General features: G+C 38.4%; 1 protein-coding gene across 1 annotated transcript; it reads left to right on the top strand.

The window, feature by feature from the left end:
* The first annotated feature begins 524 nt into the window (after nucleotides 1-524).
* On the top strand, nucleotides 525-20,274 carry slc49a3 (solute carrier family 49 member 3). Its single transcript, XM_004571139.5, has 10 exons — nucleotides 525-2,066; nucleotides 7,292-7,450; nucleotides 8,454-8,670; nucleotides 10,485-10,561; nucleotides 11,963-12,100; nucleotides 14,178-14,294; nucleotides 14,591-14,743; nucleotides 17,561-17,718; nucleotides 18,304-18,407; nucleotides 18,820-20,274. The coding sequence occupies exons 1-10, from the start codon at nucleotides 1,905-1,907 to the stop codon at nucleotides 19,020-19,022; spliced, it is 1,488 nt and encodes a 495-aa protein (XP_004571196.3). The 5' UTR covers nucleotides 525-1,904; the 3' UTR covers nucleotides 19,023-20,274.
* The last annotated feature ends 115 nt before the right edge of the window (nucleotides 20,275-20,389 follow it).

Raw genomic sequence — 20,389 nt, 5'->3', positions numbered from 1 at the left:
AAATGTATGGATTACAGAGGATGGAGAAAATCCCTCAAAACCCTCAACAGTAACGAACAACATCATTACTTCCTTATGATTCAACCTTAGATCTGGAAATATCTTAAATTTACATATATTTTAACACCGATGCAGGGTGCAGTTTAGCACTGTTTCATCACAGCAAAAACAACTTCCTGGTTTAAACCACCTGGCCATTTGGGGCCTTTCGGAGTTAGTTTGCATGCTCTCCTTGTGGCTGCACGCGTTTTCTACAGTTTCCTTATACTGTCCAAACATGCATGCAGATTAACTGTCTCTAGTTGGGTTTTTGAGAGTGTATAATTATCTGTCTCTCTGTATTAGCCCTGTGATGAACTGCTTACCTGCCCAAGGTGCACCCCACCTTTTGCCCTATGTCATCTAGAACAGGCTCCTCCTGCAACCCCTAACTGCACAAGTATTTAAGAAGGGTGGGTGGATGGATGGATGTGGAATGCTTGTACACCCCACAGCAAAAGTAACACTGCATTGAGTTTGTTAGGTATTTTAGTACCATGGTAGCATTTACTGGATATTGTTTTATAGTGACATTATGCAGGAAAACTCTGTCATTCAATAAGGCCCCTTTGTTTCAGTGTTTTTCTCTTTGACCCAAGAATTGATGTGTGAGAATCACAGGCTGGTACAAGGTTGAAATACCACAGAGATCACTCCCTCAGCTACATTAGTTTCTTAATCTTTTAGACGCCTGTTGAAGGCCAAATGGTTTGTTTCAGATTTCACTAATGAAAGAACTCTTCGTTTTGTGCCTTGAAAATATGTCGCTGAGATAATCACAATTGTAGCTGAACTGATACACTACACAAAGGATGCTTCTTCACCCAAGGGCAGGAAGACGCTGCCTTATCTTGGTCTGTACTGGTTTAAACTGATAAATCTGCTGTCTCATGAATTTTACCCTCTATATAAACTGTTGTACTTGTGAATAAAGTTGAGTCACTTTGGGAAGACAATCTAAAGCAGTCTCTGTTTTCTTGTTCTCCCAAGCTGCTCCCGAGCTGCTCGTACTAACACGCTGAATGGCATGCTTGAATATTACTTGAGAATATATTTGACTGTGTTACAGACTAAGGGACGTTCTCTGCTGATAGGTGAAGGTACATTCTCTGCTGATAGACGTCCACGCCTCGGAGGAAGCCGATCCACGGAGTAGGCCCTGGAAACAGTTTCCTTCAGAGTTATTAATGACTTCTCTGCAATTTGGAAATTTTGCAAAGCCACCTGGTGAGCTGGGTTGGCCGCTTTGGCAGGCCGATCTTGGCCTTTGACACCCTTGGTTTAGTCTATTACACCAGTACACATTAACGTTTAATTTATCTGTGTTTATCCTTTATGAAATGATAAACGCAGTCCAAAGTTTTGCTTAATTGAATCTTTTAGATTTTTTCTAGACTTGAAATGTATTGAGAAAAAAACACACAGATCAGTGTTTCGGAAATTATTAGAAGTGATTTATTATTTATTTATCGTTTATGAAGGCAAGACTCATTCAGTTTGAAGAACCCTTTTTTAAGTTCTGCATGCTGACAGCGCTTTTCTTCAGGGCGGAGTGGCTCATCCTCTCAGTCGAAGATCTTTGTAGCTCCCTGATTAATGTTCAGAGGATTGCTGACTTTTTCCAGGCTTCAAACTGAGTTACCGGCTTCTGTGTGAGACACAAAATGTCCTTACAGTCTGTCGGGAGACAGCAGGATGGATTTATATCTTGTTTACTTTAGTAGACATACACCATTTCTCAGGTTTCTGGGATTTTTTGACCAAAAGCGACCGAAACTTCGGTGCTTGTTCAACTTCTGGGAGCTAAGCAGCTGTTTGGCTTAACCGGTTAACTTGTCATAATACTAGTAGTAATAATAATAATAATGGATAATAGCGGCGAAGTCTCCAACGACATTCGGACTGTTTACGCTGCTGTTTCCAGAGAACCAAACTCTGACCTGAAGAATGGACAGCTTTTCAAACTTTACAAGAGGAGGTGGTTTGTGCTGCTGGTGTTGTGTCTCCTAAACTGCTCCAACGCAACGGTGAGTCTGTGAAAGGTGAAACCAGGTGTGTTTGTGAATACAGGTAGACACGGGACATGTGGTGTTCCCCCTATATGTTTGTTTGACTTGGTATAACTCCCCGGTGGTGATGTTAGTGTTAAGCAGGGTGTGCTGAGCTCCTCCCGCAATCGTTCTCCTACTTCCTGCTTCCACGGGACTCCTCTTCCCTATGGGAGCTATTGTTCCGAGGAACAGGTGTCCCCACTTCCCGTTTAAGGCCCTCAGGCCATAGAGAGTCATTCCGTGGCTGATAAATAAGGCTGATAAGCAAACAAGATGTAAATCTGTGCAACAGGGCTGACAAGTACAGTGTGCCAGAGGCGGAGCTAAAAGGGACACATGGGGTGGCGCTTACATCCTTTTGTACCCCCACCCCAACCACACGTCAATGCAACCATGGATAAAGGACTAATCAGATGCTCAAAACACTTCAACGGCTTCATTTAGTCTTGCATGGTAATTAAAGGGGAGTTTGAAAATGTTAATCATGTTTTCAGTAATTAAATGTTGCATAACGCCCTTTTTCCTTTAATTTAAGCATCCACATATCTGTGCAGAGTGTACACCTGAAACTTATGTTACAGACCCTGACCAGTGCATTTATATGTGTTAGAAAAATGTTTGCTCCCATGTTTCTATTTTCATTATATCATGTTTTCCCTATATGATGACAGTGGAGATGAGAATTGATGATATGTTGTGGTATCTATAGAAAATCTGATAAAATGAAACTAGGAATCCTAATACTCCCTAACATTATTTATTTCATTTTCTTAACTTTATTAATTAATTATTGTCCCTAATAAGACAAATAATAAAGAAAAGAACAGCAACAAACTAGAGAAGGAGCCTGTGAGTCAAGGTGCAGGGTGCGATATCACAGTTTGTTTTTAAAGTAGGGAAGATGGAAAATCTGTAATTGCATTAAGAATTAATTTTACAACCTTGTCTGGTGTTTTATTCCACGACATAACAACAGCTGTGACTCAGACTACCTTAGTGGGTTTATTGTGGGAAGTGAGTTTTTACTCAGCGTGTCAGCGAAGTTTCCACAGTGACAGAAAAGTGAAAGCAGTTAGCGGTTGTTGTCTTCCTGCAGTCATTCATAAAGTGTGCACATAAGCTGTGGCTTCTCTAAAGCAGGTACTGAAAGAGAAGTGATCTGTAAGCCTGACGGAGCTGCTGTTGGAGTCTTTACAGAGTTAACAGGTGAACATTTCTGCCCACGGTGTCATGACAAAGAATAGAGTTTGTTGCTTAAGAGCTTACTAGAATGATCAAATATCAACGTGCTGGGCCTGCAAAGTAAGTCCCTCTTAAGTTAAAGTTCAAATTATATTAATAATAATACTTAGAAAACAGAAGGTCATAAACCAGTTCTTCTAATGCAGTTTATTTCTGTTTGTTAGTTTATTCTAACAGACCTTAAAAGGTGCTACAAACATGGAAAAACATAATCCCAAGTCATGAATAATCACAAATCTAAGCAATTTTATTTTATCATCTAACAGTTTTTACAAATTGCAGATAAAAAATTTGTTAACATATTTAAATTAAAACATTTTAAATATTGAAATTAAAGTTTCACTTGTGACAAGATTGCATTAACTGTAATCTCTGCAGATAATTTAGGATTTTTCATTTTTAGCGTGTTAGCATCGCATGTTGCCTAGAGGTAGGAATCACCATACATCCCACGATACGATATTATTGCAATTTTTTTAAAAATATTTTGCGATATTCAGATTCTGTACATAAAGGTAAACGTTATCAATATTCATTTTATCTAATATCAAAGTCTGCACTGAGTCTTTCTCTCATTTCAGTCAGTTTTATTGTTGACAAACTGAACGGTTTGTATTACAGTCTAGTCCAACTTAACTGAATGCAACCATCTGGTACAATTATAGCTATTCTGAACTATGCAATTTATGAAAACTATGCAGCCCCTTCAGCAACTGAAGAATTTGAAAGTCAATGAAAACAAAATATAATTTTACATAAAATAAAAAAAGTTTTAAACTTAATTAAAATAAAACATGTCTTAAATTAAAATAAGTAAACTGTCATGTTTATTGCTGCCAAAAAAAAGTTAAACACATTTGGACAGTGAAGGAATGTCAGGATTCTTGCTGAGAAAAAGGATCAACATGCTCTGAAGTCAGAGCACAAAAACTTTTTTGTAACAAAATATCGATTTCTCCTGTCCCTGTATCGATACATTATTAGCAAACAAAATATCACGATACTACACAGTATCGATTTTTTTCCCCCACCCCTAATGTTGCCTACAGTTATTGTGCACGCCTTGATGCTTTTTAGGTGTCTGAGTCTGCATGAAATCTAATTTTAGCACAGTTTGAAACATGGACGCGTGTGGGATTGAGAGGAAGCGATACTCTGATCTGATACGACCTGTGAAATAACAAAACAGGGGCATGTGTGAAAACCGTTTCTAGAAGCATTCCTCCCTGCTGGGGACAAGACTAGCATTGTGTGTTCAAATCAGCTGACCAGCTCCCGCCAGCTCGGCATGAATTAGGATTTGTTCACCGTCCACACAATAGAGGACAGGACTGGTACTGCCTTTGTGGTCTCGGTGTAGAGTTTACAGGTCAAATTCATTCAGTTTGTTTGTGCATCAGGCCAAAAATACACACATACACATGTGCTGCCTGTTTCCAGGTGAATTATAGGTTATATGTGTAGTAAAAAAAAAAAATCATGGATACGTTCCTTTTTAAACATGTTTAAATAAGCGTGACATTGGATTCTGTCTGAAAAGGTGTTACACACACGGATAATTTAAACCTTTTAAGCAATAGAAGTATAAACATGTCCTGGTTTGTCCTGAGAAGCTACAATTATTAAGTATTTTATATGTTTGTCATGAAAATAGGACTTCTTTATACAAATTCAGGTTAGATTCGAGATATTTCAGCTATTTTTAGTGCACTTTTTAGTTGCTCTACACGAAAATCATCAGTTACAGTGACAACATGGTGATGTTTATCAGGTACAATTCTTGTCATGTAACACAGTGTAGTCTGACGCACAAGTCTGGCAAAATCTCAGCGGGAGTGTGGGTAGCTCCTACTGCTTAGTACGTGTGCACATTAAAGTTTCAGCTTCTTCTTCTTCTGCAGATAAATTCACATTCAAGACTTTTCACAGTAAAGCCCTACTTTAAAAAAAAGTCTGGAGGAGTTTATTAGCAGAGAAATGCAATCGCAGCAGCAATTTTAAATAATCAAAGATGTCATTATTATGTGAATACATAAAGCTCCTACATTTACAATGAGTTTATTTATTACATTTATTACATTGGTTTACTATCTAGCAGGAGAGCAGCTGTTGTTTCCTTTTTGTCAGCACAGCATGTGGTTTTAGTCGTAGCTTATAACCGGCTTACACAACCGCAGCTCTTTTTTTTTTTTTTTTTTTTTTTTTTTTTTTTTTTTTTGGAAGTATTTTTCATCCATGAGGATTTTCCCACTCATGTCTCTGCTTTTGATCGACAGCAAAACTGCAAAGACTAATATAATTTACCTACTTTGCATTCAACTAGAAGTTACAAACCTCAGGTCTTCACTCAGTTCCTTGGACTTTCCCATTGTTCTGAGTGTTGGTCAATCCCATAAGTGTTGTCAAAAAAGTAGAGAAAATAGAAACTACCAGTTGAAGTCAATTGTTAAGTTCAAGTTAAACGAAATTGTAAAACCTTCAGCACCACTTATTAAAAGATTTGAGTGAGTATAAGTGTATATGTGAGCCTGTGTAGATTAGAGAAAATCCAAAATAAATTCAAACTTGTGCACCAAGTTCATAATTTTTTAAAGCCATCAAATATGCTGTAGAATCATTTCATCCTGGAAAAAGAACAGTTCAGAGAAATCACTGACAGCCCAAAATGAACATGACATGCATGCCCATGATGGGTGCATATATAACCTTCTCACCACAAATGTAAGTGCTTCAACATTGTTCTTGAATAAATGTTGTAGGCCTCTATTGATAAACTCACTCTTATTCATCCACAATCAAGGTGAAATATGAGAGAATTTTCTAAAGGCTGAAGTCTTTTTGTTGAACATGTCTTTTCACCAGCTCAGCACAGCATTGTAGCTTTGTCCAGCTTGTAGAGTATGATGAAAGTGTCCTATTATTTCCTGTCTCATGCATGCTAAGTGGTGTCATGTGAGGGCAGACACATGACACTAGGAACATAAGCAACAGAAATCATCTCCTTCTCATGTGAGATGAGCATGTCTTGTCACTTCCTTTCTTTTTCTAAAGTTGTGTCCAGATCACAAGACTAAAACAGGCTCCAGGAATCTGATCACTAAAGTGCACCTGCTTTAGGAGGAGTGACCACTAAGATGATGTACTGAAATAGGGATGCTTTGTATATGTCATGTAATCGATGATGTCTAACAGAGTGGTTGTTAAATATCCACCTAAATGATTTGTACCTGACTGGCACTGTGATAAAGCACTTTAGTGTAATTATTCTCCACCTGCACAAAACTAAGCTGACAGCACTGAATGGAAAGCAGCTTCTGAAATATCCATGTTGGCACGCTGCTGAAGTAAACCTTCGGTTTTACCTTTTTTGACAGAGCTGACATTTTAAATTGCTGGCTAGAGTCACTGCAAACCTTTACACAATGCAGATTTACAAAAGGTTGTTCAGGCTTTGCCCCGTCTGCTGTGGTTTTTCTACGGTGGATCTAAACACGCAGCCTGGTCTCATATGCCATACTTATCATATATCAATATATAGAAATGCACTGATCATATTTATATCAGGAATACAGCCAGATCTATCAGGTCTAATGTATTATCAGTTATATTTACTCCTTAATTTCTTTAAGTATATATGTATTTTTAAACACTTCTTTTATTTAAGTGATTTTGTATTGCTGTCCTCATATAAAAAAATAAAATTATTATTTGATTTCCCTGAAATGTTGCCCTGCCACATTTAGTTTGTACACTTTGTATAAACGTAAGCCATTATTGTGCATTTTTTTTGTCCTTTTAATATTTTGTACAAAATCTGAATGCATTGGACCTCCCGCACTCTCACTTTACATATGTATATGTGTGTGTGTGTGTGTGTGTGTGTGTGTGTGTGTGTGTGTGTGTGTGTGTAGCTTTCCATACTTAAAAAAAAAAAAAAAAAAATCTTGGTGTCTCCTCAGATATGGCTTACCTTTGCACCAGTGGCGAACCAGTCTGCCCAGTACCTGAAAGTTACTCTGGACGAGATCAACTGGCTATCACTGGTCTACATGGTGGTGGCCATACCGCTCAGCTTTGCAACCACTTGGATGCTGGATACTCTTGGACTGAGGATAACGGTACCAACTGCTTGGTTTTTTTTGTTAATATTATATGTTTTAGTATGAGATGGTAAACCTCAGAGCACAGTGTGAGGTTTATTCTAAACTCTAGAACACAAAGTTTTAAGTGAGTAGTGAATGATTTTAGAAGAGAGAAGAAACCTTCCAGGGGAGGATTTTAATGGTTTAGAGCTAGTGCTGTATGCGTGCATATAAACATAGGCTTGATGGAAATGGGTACAAGTTAAAAATGAATGAAGCCTGAGATATGGCCATTATATGCTCCTTTCATCCTGGAGTCATCTCCCAGGAAAAATGCTGTACAGGAAATTGTCCTGCAAATTTGATTTGTTTAAAGTAAACAGAAGATGAAGTGAACTGATAAACGCAGCAGTCAGACCGGATTCAGCTTCCCAATAACCAGTTCAACCAGCCATAGGAGAGGGAGAGGAGGCGGATGACCTCTGAGTCAGGAAAAATGGATCGCTACCTCCAATAAGCACGCAGGCCATTGGCAGCGGTAATGTTTGTTAGCATGTCTGATAACGAGATTATGCAGAAACTGCAGGAAACTTTGGAGATGAGGTGTTCATGAAGGAATTTATTCTTTTTCTCTGAATCTAGTGACACATAATACAGAGTAGGTGACCTGCGACTGAGCACCAGTGAGTGCAATGACTCTGACACCGGTTAGTTATAGTGGCATGATTAATAAAACTATGAGTAATTGAAAATGTTGTGGACTGCTGTTTTTAGCCCAGAAGGCATGCAAACCCCTACCATTTATATTTGTCACTTCACCCACATGACATCCTGTCCCACCTGCTTCTGACCACACCATGCAAGCTAGTTTTACTTCGTGAATCTGAGATTAATTGCACCTTTTTAAAGATGAAGACCTCCCACTGTCTTGGACTGATCTTTGAGAAGACCTTCTGAAACTGTCTGACAGTTATTTCACTCCCAGATATGAAGGGATTTTCTCGTAAACTTTCACCCTTCTGTCCTCTGACTGTCACAGCTGATCCTGGGTGCCTGGCTGAACATGCTCGGAGCCGTGCTGCGGTTCCTCGGCACGCTTCCGGGTGAGAGTTTTAAAATCCAGTACCCGATAGTGATGTTGGGACAGACCCTCGGCGCCTTGGCTCAGCCCCTCATCGTTTTCGCTCCCACCAAGCTGGCAGCCCTGTGGTTCCCCGACCATCAGCGGGCCACAGCTAACATGATCGCCTCGATGGGTGAGCGATTTTACCTTTCACACCTTCAGTACAGCATCTACAAACCTGTGCAGATGTTCTGCTGTGTGTTAGTCATGTGCATGTCAAACAACAAAGGAGCAATACTCTTTTTATTTTATTTTTATGCCAAAAAAAAAAATCTGTTATGGCAGTTTTAATTAAGGAGTTCACAGAATTTGGCTTTTGAAGCATTTTTAAGTTTATACTTTCAGGCAAATTCACAAAAAAAAAAAAAAATTCAAATATTTTTGAATTTGATAAATAAATGTAGACTTTTTTCCAAAGTTAGTTTGAAATTCTAGAGTGTAAATAAAGCCAGTGAAAAGGAAACAGACAGAGATATAAGGTATAGAAATATAAAGGATAATAGTCTGTACAAAGATGGAGGTTTAATTAGAAACCACTTTATTTTTATGTTTCTCTCCATGTTGGTTTTCTGGAATAAAAATGACCAGTTTTGATGATGGATCGGCATAAATTGAATGACTGCATCAAACTGATAAATACCTGTTAAAAATGCTGAGTAACAATCTAATCTAATCTTCTTGGATGCTTAAAATAACTACCAAAAAAACATCAATCAAAGCAGCCAAACACCAAACTTTGAGCCTTTTTGAACCAAACCCTGGCTACAGCTGTTATGAAGCTGGAAGTTATCTATGAAGGTCAGATCTTTAACACTGGAGTCTGTGGGCACTGAGTTGTGGCTCCTGATTGTGGTGGTTCTAGTGTTCTTGTGTAACATTTGGGCAAACTATGGCCCGAGGGCCAGAACCGGGCTGTGGACATCTCAGTCTGGGCTCTAATGTTCACAAAGCAAAACTAAACAACCTCAACCCTCGTGTGTTTTCTGCAATGAGATAAATGCATTTGCTCTAGTGGTAAATACATATAAATGAAACCTTCATACAGCATTTAAATGGATTGCTTTATGTTACAGCACAGCATATAGACAGAAAAAAGTCTAGATTTCCTCATAGAAAGTTCTAGGACCTGTTCAAACTTGTTGGGTGATAATTTTTCATCATTAACACTTTTACTTTTCACATGATTTATTCCTGAGGGAATATTTTTTCCAGCTTTCATGGAATTTCTTGACAGCAGGAACAACAGAGCAAATTTTTTCTTTGTTGGCCACCTGCTAACTGGGCAGTTTTAGAAATGTGAGGGCTGCTGATGGTGGGCTTTTACCCCTCACCTGTAAACGGCCGATGGGGTAATGTTGTGATGCGGGCAGGACACCCAAGTTTGTAACTGCGATAACTCAACATAACTCTTGTGAATGCATGAACTTGAGAACAAGGCTACGTAACATTCTAGCCACCACCACCACCATTTTTTATTTTTATTTATTTATTTATTTTTAAAATTTAACATGCGATAAATAGAAAATGCACAATTAAGGACAGGGAGACTTGAGAGCTGTGGCTTTAACCAAAACTTGTCATGTTTCTTAATCCTTTTGGAGTTTTAATGGGTAAAACTACTGTAGTTAAATAAAGGCTGGTTTGATCATCATGGTCATTCTTATTTTTTGCGTTATGCTTATGCTCCCTGAAGGTTTGCTTACAAAGCGCTTTCATTTTAGCATGTCAGCAAACTCCTGTGTGGACGCAGCTGTTACATTATTAAAATGACTGCTAACAAGGTCTATTGATATGTATGCCTGTTAAAGACATTAAAATGGGAAGCTGATGTTAAAGGGTGATTAAAGGTCAGATATGTTGCTCAGATGTTGTGTTGTGAATGAAACGGGGAACAGAAAGTGATATAGGACAGCAGTAAAACTCCACTTCTCTTTTTTTTGTCCTCAGCTAATCCCCTGGGAATCCTTCTCGCTAACATCATCTCTCCTGTGATGGCTGAAACATCTGCACAGATCCCAAAGCTGGTGAGTTTAACAAAGAAACCTTTGGTGTTCAGAAAGCAGAGTAGTCTGTGATGCTTATAATAAATGAGAACACCAGTAATCGGACAACCGGGTTTGGCTGGTTCATAAAAAGATTTGTGAGTGTGAAGGACATTGGTGGTTGTGACAGATCCCCAGAATATTACAGGACAAGTGCTCCAATACACTGATTAGCCACAACATTCAAACCAACAGCACACTGTTTCGCCTGCCATAATGTTTGTGCATCAGGCCCAGATCCTACAGGACAAGACAATGCTGTGTTATGTGCATTACACAGAGAGACTCCTGTCCTCGGGGAGTGCTATTTTTTTTTATTTATTTATTTATTTTTTTACCCAGATCTACACTGTATATTAAAGATGATGGAAGCTCCTAACATCCACTCAGACAACAGAAAGTCAATGATGGCAACTTCAAATGACGATGATTAACATAACTGCCGGCGAGTGGGCGGGTCCTGATTTACATTTTTCTCAGCTTTGAGGCGAGCAAATTGAAGTGACTACTGAGATATATATATATATATATATATATATATATATATATATATATATATATATATATATATATATATATATATATATATATATATATATATATATATATATATATATATATATATATATATATAAAAAAAAGCAGGTGGCAGTTACATTAGGCAACCAGAGCGTGGATTATGCACTATAGCCAGCAGGGGGCATGTCCTCTAGTCTAGCCAGGTTATTTTATAGGTTATTATAGTTTGTAGTTACACACGGCTGCTCCTTCTGTAAATTTAAGTCAAAGCAGGCATTAAACGGGGTAGCTTTATTGTTGTGATTCATGAATCGTTACCATAGAAGCGTAAACCACTCTTCAGTTTCTCAGATCAAAACTTGGATGGCAACGGCTAAAACGCTCAGCTCGAGTCATCAAAAATGCGAAATGTCCATCATTTATATACAGTTTGTGTCCCAAGCATAAAATTGTATTAATAGAAAATGATTAATGTTATTCATTTCACCTGTCACTGCTTTTAATGTTGTGGCTTGTCAGTGTACATAAAACTGAAATATGGCTCTGGTCACCTCGGCTGCTAACGATGATAAATGGTGTTTGATTTAAGCTGCAGTCACCCATTTATCATCACAATATTTGTTTTTCCTTTTCTTTCGCTAACCCTTCTTGACTGGTAACTGTCTGGTATGGGCGAAATTATTAAAACCTTTAAAAAGCTCTTGTTTTGGATTTAGGTGATTGCTACAGAGAACTGTGTGACTGCACCTTCTCACCCTGCACTCTGCCTCTGATCTCCTCACCTTCTAATGATGATAAATTGTGTCAGATAAGGTGCAATCACCCATTATTCTTTACGTTATGTGTGTTTCTCTCCTCTTCCAGCTTCTAGCCTATGCAATACCGACATGCATCATCTGTGTCCTAGCAACAGTGGGGATACGCAGCAGTGCCCCCCCGACGCCGCCCTCAGCCAGCGCAGAGACCTCCAACTCAGAGCCGTTTGTACAAGGGATCAAGCTGGTAAGAAAACACAAAGCAGAAAAACACTTCTAAACATTTGAGTGCAAACAGAGCCTGAGGTGTGTCATCGAGCCATATTTACTGATTTCCTGGTTAACTGATATTTCAGTTATTCTAATCTCTGAAACTGAAGATTCATTTGGCTTTAGAGTGAATTTCAGTTCACAGTTCTGTTCAGTTCTGGCCCTCAACTTTACTGTTGTTTCACACTTTGGATCTGTTATTAGTGTGGTCAAAACTGGCCTAGTATCATGAATAACAAACTAAAGACCTCTGCTTCCTGTGAGCCTAACCATGGAGGGGTGTTTAAGATGTTTTTAGACATATCCTACAACTGTTAAGCTAGTCCTGCCTGTAATTATCTTACTGTTACAGTTAGTCAGTATTTAAGCAGATAAAAACAACGTGAAAAGGTTAAGAGTTGAATTAAAGATATTAAAAAAACACAATCCAGGTAAATGTTATAACTTCAGCTGCTCGGCTGATTTATTTCTGGTGAAAATGTAGCTTAGCACTCTTCATGTGAGATTTTCTTTTCTTTTTTTGCTGTAAGCGATTATGAATTTTAAAAACTCAAATGTCTAAAATATTTAATTACATAACTATATAATATTCTTTCCATACACATGTTTAGAATAGACAGCGATTATAAGTGATCATTAGCCTGTTCTGCATCTCCGTCTGATGGTTTAACCCCACCACCACTCCAGCATCCACCTGCATGCTCCTGCAGTGTAATTACTCCCCTTAATTGTCATTTTTGTACAGAGTGACGGCAAACTGGAGTTATATTATTCTTTAATCTAAAATGTCGAAACCAATCAAACAAGCTCCTAAATGACGTGACAACAAAACCTGAGGTATCTACCTCTGTCATTACTGGTACACTTCAGCAAATGTAATGATAAACTCGGATAAAGCAAATTTTGCTTTTTTGATACCTTTTTTAAAAATTTCTATTTAATTTGATTTATATAACACCAAACACAACAGCACTCACCTCAAGGAGTAGTATGTCATAAAGTAAAGAACCTTCAATAACAGCAAGAAAACCCAAACAATCAAACACCCTCCTTTGGGTGAGCTCTTGGCAACAGTGGGAAGGACAAACTCCCTTTTAACAGGAAGAAACCTGCAGCAGAACCAGGCTCAGGGAGGGGTGGGGCCATCTGCCGTGACTGGTTGGAGGTGATAACACAAAATAAATTCATAGAAAAACTCATAATTTAGTTTATTTTCTTAATTTATGTAGCACTAATAACAGTAGCCAACAATCAGACTATTCCACATGAGCAAACACCTAGGAGCTTAGCGATAGCGGAGAGGAAGAGCCCCATTTTAACAGGAAGAGACCTTCAGCAGAAACCAGGCTTGGGGAGGGGGTTGGCATCTGCATCTAAGAGGAGCATGGAGAGACCACGAACAACAAACTCAACAAAATACAAACTGCAGGAGGGAAGACAAAAGTTAATGACCAACACTTGCGGCATCTGACATTGACATAAATAATAAATGATAATGAAAATAACGATCAATTTCAAACCCCACTGACATTTCCAGCAGCAGCAGTGATTTCGCTGACAGTGACATTTGCGAGCGCTCGTCTGGCTGCACTGATGCCGTTTCTTCCTGCAGCGACTGACATTTCCATCGGCAGCAGTGACGTCTCTAACAGAGGCGGCGATGAGTGTCTCTGAAGTGAGGATGTTCTCTCTGCATCCGTGACATTTCCCCCCCAAACGTGCCGCTCATACTTTCCCTGCACCTGCTGTGATTATCTCTCTATACAGTACGCAGCTTTTGTTATTAATGCGAGTTGCACAGTGCTGATTTTAGCATCTTATTTCCCAACAACACAGTTTGTGCGCTATGTCTGCAGGCTCTGCACAAATGTGTTTGCATTACCTGTGCCAGGTGAGCGTGGAGTCGCAGACAGAGTAAACAGCAGCCAGCACGCTGTTGTTTCACCGCTTCATTTCATTTTCTTTGCACATGTTTCCCTTGTTGATGTTGCCGCAGTGCGCTTGTTTTCCCCTGAGGCTTCTCTTACAAATCGTCCGGTCTGTTTCTTCTGTAGTTACTGACGAACAGAGCCTACCTCGTTCTGCTGCTTTGCTTCGGCTCAGGGATCGCCGTTTTCACCTGCTTCTCCACGCTGCTGGATCAGATCCTGTGTGTAAAAGGATACACCAACGTAAGTATATGCCAGGAGAAAGACTCCAAATCAATGTCATCGAAGGATAAATGGAAAAAAAAAAGCAACCCAGACGGTATATTTGAGACTAGATGGTGGTGATGTTACAGCTCTCAAACTGAATAAATTAAGAAAAAGGTTGATGAATGTGTAATTTCTTTGCACAGTAATCTAACATCTTATTGAACGAAGTGAAAGAAAGCTTTTCCCAGTCTTGCATAGATGCTATTTGCTGTAGAAAACATGACTTACAACAGTTATTTACCTACTGAACCTATCAAATCTGACCACTGCAGGACTTTGCTGGGTTGTGCGGCGCCCTCTTCATTGTGTTTGGCATCATCGGCGCCGGTATTCTGGGTCTCTATGTCGACAAAACCAAGAAGTTCATGGAAGCCACAAAGATCAACATGAGCTTCTGTGCTGTGGCGTGCATCGCCTTCTCAGTGGTGAGAACATTCATTTATTACACAAAGAAACGTAGCTGGTCCCTGACTGTTCGTCAGGCCAAGAAGAAGGCTCTGCATTAAGACTTTTGATTGTTACGTTCACTGAGGGGCAAAGGTAGAAAGTAACGAAGTACAAATACTTAGTTACTTTACTTAAATAGAATTTTCAGGTATCTGCACTTCACACGGAGAGAAACGAGAGTGAGGTAACTTAGAGATGGAAAAAGATGTAGGAGGACAGGAGAGGAAGACGAGAGGTTAGATTTAAAGGCAAGGACTGCTCAGTGGTGTTTGATAAACTGCAGATTTAAAGCTGTGATGTGATGTCTTCATTTGAATTTTTATATAACGTGGAGATAGAGAGAGAGAGAGAGATAGAGATATATATATATATATATATATATATATATATATATATATATATATATATATATATATATATATATATATATATATATATATATATATATATATATATATATATATATATATATATATATATATATATATATATATATATAAAAACGTGTTTTGATAAATTATCAAGTGTATTCACACTAGCCAGTGTTTCATGATCATCCCTCCTGTCTGCTTTCCCATTGACCACTGCTAATACTACCTCTGATGATCTTGGCTTAAGTATGCTTCAGTCCATCTCAGCATTCCAGCTCCACCTCAGCCTCCTTCATTTTCTCTTTCATGCACAAAGCACTCTTGCAGAGCACAATGTTCTTGGTTTTTAAGCATTTTGTGGCTTTATTTGTGAAGCGGTGACATGCTGTCCTCTCACATGCTGTATAGATTTGTTAATTACTTACAGTGATTTTCATGGATACAGCTGTCATTGATTAAGAGTCCTCTTCCAGTTCACACAACTGTTCCCAGGCACAGCATATAAACTAGACTTTGGATGCTACAGATCGGCTAATGTGAGAATGACGTAATACTAGGTACTGTTTATCCTAAAAAAGTCTTGGTCCTGGATCAAATCAAGCGACTGTCAAGTTTATGAAACTATTAAGCCTTTCGTTATGATATGGAGTGTAAACTGTGACCATAAAGACGGGCGCATAGTGAGCAGGAATAATCTATGGCATAAAAACCATTGGACTGATTGATAGATCTCAAAACGGCCATTCGCCACTGAAGCTGGCTCCAAAGGTGAGTCAGTCGCCAGTCTTCTGCTGTTGTTCCGAGTTTTAGAGACTGCTGCAATGGAAATCTAGGAAATTATGGATATTTTCTTTTTCTCCTCTGATTTTGATATTTAATATGAACATTAATGCTGAACTCTTTTCAGCAGGATTGTATTCATTTCACGACAGATTGTAATGATTATTTCTTAATCTAAAGTATTTTTTGTGTGCTGACACACAAACCATGCTGTCAGAAATGTGCGGCAGATTCTTGAAGTTAATTTTTTGTCTATATTAAAACTGGTAAACGCCTCTCGCAGACTAACGTACAGTTTTTTCCAGGCAGACGTTTATATTTGCGTGAAGTGTATGTCAGACAGAAGTTGAGGGCGCTTAAAGGAAATGGAAAGAGTCAGTGTTTGATGTGCAAACACTTTGAAGAGAAGGCTTGTTTGGTCTTTTTATCAGGTTATGCTGACAGCTCTGTTATGTTAATGCAGTGTTTCAGTAAAATACAGCATAAATTAAAATTCTATATCAGGTTATTGAGAGGACATCCACTACATAAAGAAAACTGTCTTCAGACGCGGGATTTATATGCAGCAGACAGTAACTCAAATAAACACAAATAATTTACTCCATATACTTTCTTAAATGCTCAAAACCCTTCTTCTCCAGTATTATGGACAAAATAATGAACTTTTAAAATGATCATTAACTGATATAAAAGACAAAAAACAGTGATGTGAAGGTGAAAGTCTCACACCAACTAATGTGTGTTACATAAATTGGAAAAAATAAACTTGAAAGTCAGGAAAATATTATGTTATGAATATAGTGGTTTGTTTTTGTTTTTTTGCCCTCCTTGGAGCTCACATTTTAAATTTTATGGAAAGGCATGTTTTCATCACAGGAAACTGAACTAACATTAGAAAAATCCACTGAGGAGCCACTTTGGTTCATCAGTAAAATGACTCTGGCATATACTCTCACACATTTGCAGGTGTGAGGAAGGGAACAACGAAATGTGTAGCTTATAAATTAAATATAAATATTTAAAAATAATAATAAATACAGCCTGTATGTAAATACATCTAAATGTACAGAGTTGGATATGCATTAAAATTTAGGCACTAGAAGACGAGCGACTGGTATGAATCAATGACTGAATTTAATCAAAGCTCTCCTATAAACACTTGAAAACAAGCTTCGAGAATCTCAGGACTTTATTTGGGTATTTATTCTGAAGCATTAACGGTCAGTGGTCATCAAGAAGGCTGCGTGTCGTCAGTGAGAGGTGATGAAAAGTTTTAAAAAGCTTTTTCCCCTCACAGGTTTTAATTAGTCTCCCACTGACTCTCACTTCTAATGTGTCTGACTTAATAGAAAGAAATTAAAAAGCTGTGGGTGCCAGCGAGCCCCAAAATAAACAAGTCTGTAGTTTATTGATTGTAAACGCAGTTAAACAACCCCTGTTTAAATACACGAGGGTGGCAGAATATTAAGAACGCTCGAGAGTGACCAAGAGTGGCCATCCAGTATTATAGTAAACCTTCACCTGAGTGTTAAAACAAAAAGACTCAGGTGACTCTGTTGATGTACTTTAATATGTGGAAAAAACATATATTATATTGTATCAAAGCCTAAAAGACCCCCTTTCTTTCTGGTCCCGGCCTCTCAGGTGTCTCTGATGCCGCAGCAGAAAGTCGCCGTGGCCGCCGTCTGCTCTTTCTTCGGCTTTTTCGGTTTTTCCATCTACCCGGTTGCCATGGAGCTGTCGGTGGAGTGTTCGTATCCCGTTGGAGAGGCCACGTCAGCTGGACTCGTCTTTGTATCGGGGTACTAATGTCTGAGCAACACATACTTATGGTTTTATCTCATTTTTTAAAAATACTGGAGTTCTTGCAAAATTCTGCTGTAAATTATCCTGAAGATCGTAAAACCACTTCAGAGACAATATGAGGAATGTATTTATCATCTAATTGTGTCTTAAAGTCTTATTAAAGAATGGGGGGGGAACTAAATTTTCACTAAATCTTCAAACGATGCACAGAGTCATCTTAGAAAATCTTTGTCTAGTTTTTTTTTTTTTTTGGCTTTAATTTTGCAGGAGATTGCTTACTGTAAAAAATCAGCTGCTTAGCTGACATCATAACAAATGGCTTTCATATTTGTGCTGTCACCTGCAAAATGTTTTGGGTCACTGTTGTGGGTGTTTCAGTAAAATGTAGCCTGACGTCACCTGGAGATGCACTCAAAGGCTTTCAGCTTTTCATGACCCATTTAAAAAGTTTGTGCTGATGTTGACAGATCATGTTATATCAGGTGTGCCTGTAGTCGACCATGTGCCTCAGAGATTAGATAGTAAATAGAAAAATGTGAAGTTGCATTACTGAGACTGATGTGACCGTTTTCTTCTTCCAGACAGGTTCAGTCGGTTGTCTACATCGTCCTCCTTCAAGCTCTGACCACACGGCTCGCAGACTCTCCCCTGTCCACCTGCGGGGAAGCAGCCTTGAGCTGGAAGGGTAGGTCGCATGATGTTACATCAAACCTCTGTCTGCTGCTGGTCGGTTTAAAGTTTATTGATGTGCATTAGTTTAATCTGAGGTCCGTGCTGGATAGAGTCGGTCCCAAACTCTTTCATGGCATGCATTTCTAATTTCTCTTTGCTATTTGGGCTGATTGCGACCTGATGAATGTACAAACAAAGAATTACCTGATTTTGTTTTTTTGTTTTTGGGGTTTTTTTGGGTTTTTTTGTTTTTTTGTTTTGTACCTGATTTTGGTTTCTGAGAAAAATGAGATCCACATATGAGGACATTCGCTTGTACACAAGAAGCCTCCATGAAAGTGGAAATGTTTTGTAATAGACGCGTAATGTCTTTGAGGAGAGCGTTTGGACTAAAACTCGACCTTCCTGTCGTCTCCTACCCTCAGTGCCCATGATGGTGATGGCAGGGCTGTGCACTCTGTTCACCTGCTGCTTCCTCGTCTTCTTCAACACCCGCTACAGGCGACTGGAGGCCGAAGAACAAGCGACTTACGGGACCAGAGAGAGCCAGCATCTATACAGGAATGAGCACCCTCCGTGGAGGCGTAAAGCTGCTGATAATACAGAGGAAACATGCCACTATGAGTGAGAGCAGAAAGGTACTCGAACAGATGATCTTTTTTTGTTTTGTTTTTTAAATAAAGATGTTTGTGTGTAGTTTGATTAAGTCACAAACTTTTGGTACATTGTTGGATGTAACAAGTAAATAATCCAAATTTCCAATCCTCAAAAAAAAGTTTAAATTATTATTTTCCAGCCACTTTGGCATGTAAATAATCTGTGTCAATACATTAAAATAATTTCCATCTTCTTTTTCTTCTCATAATAATAATAATAATAATAATAATAATAATAATAATAATAATAATAATAATAATAATAATATTATTGTTATTATTATTGTTATTATTATTATGAGAAGAAAAAGAAGGAAACCATTTTAATACAGGACACTGCACTTTTACTCACTCAGATTTAATATAAAGGTGAAGAAATGTTACCTCAAAATGAAGTTCGTTGTGTACACGGGTACAAAACACCCACCCACACCTGACCAGGTACAGTAGAGTAAATGGTAATGGGAGTTCGGTGCTTTGTTACAAAACCTGCTTTTATGGATTAAGTTAAATTTCACATGTAGACCACATGTGTCAGCATTCATGTATCCACTGTCCTTCAGTGCACTCCACTTTAGTCTTACAGTCTTCCTTTGAACAGCAAACATGTAAAGGTCATAAACTGTGAGTCACATGACTCAGCACACTCGTTCGTGTGCAGATTCATTTTGCCTCTCAGGGACTGACTTTGTGCCGTCAGTCAGCACTCGTGCTGCTTGAAATAACTCCTGATGCCATCCTAGTACAGTGAGAGACTTGACTTTATAGATCGTAGGAAGGAAACTTGCATACATTTTTGAAAAATCACTGTAAAAATCACAAATATTCTCCAGATATCATGTCTTACCTTTACGTGTTAAACGGGTTTTCTGCAGGTTTCTGAAAACTGTTTTTCAAACATGACTACCTGAATGTTGTTAAAAATAAACATAACATCTTTCTACCGCTGTAAAAAATAAAATAAGAAAAAACTCCTAAAAAGTGTTTTAACCACTTTAATGCTTTCTTTTTGTAAATGTGTGGCCTTCTTAAGGACTGCAGATGTTTTAAAACCCTTGAATAATGTTGAAACCTCACAGGTGAGACATGTGGGCTTTGTGCAATAAAAGAAAACAGTGTTTCAGCTGTGGGGCACTTTATGACAAAAAACATGTACACAGTAAATAAGAACACTTTTCTAAATCATGTAAATCTTATTTTTTACCATTAAATTTGTTAATCTTTCCTGCTTGAGTTTGTTCATGTTACTGAGTTCAAATTTGATGCTTTCTTTGAGCTAAGAGGCAACAGGACAGGATACTGATGCTTTGCCTCATTTTGTGCAAAGGTTGACAGGACT

The sequence above is a fragment of the Maylandia zebra genome, linkage group LG2 (genome assembly GCF_041146795.1).
Source record: "Maylandia zebra isolate NMK-2024a linkage group LG2, Mzebra_GT3a, whole genome shotgun sequence".
Taxonomy (NCBI): Eukaryota; Metazoa; Chordata; class Actinopteri; order Cichliformes; family Cichlidae; genus Maylandia; species Maylandia zebra.
This window is presented reverse-complemented; position numbering and strand designations above follow the sequence as displayed.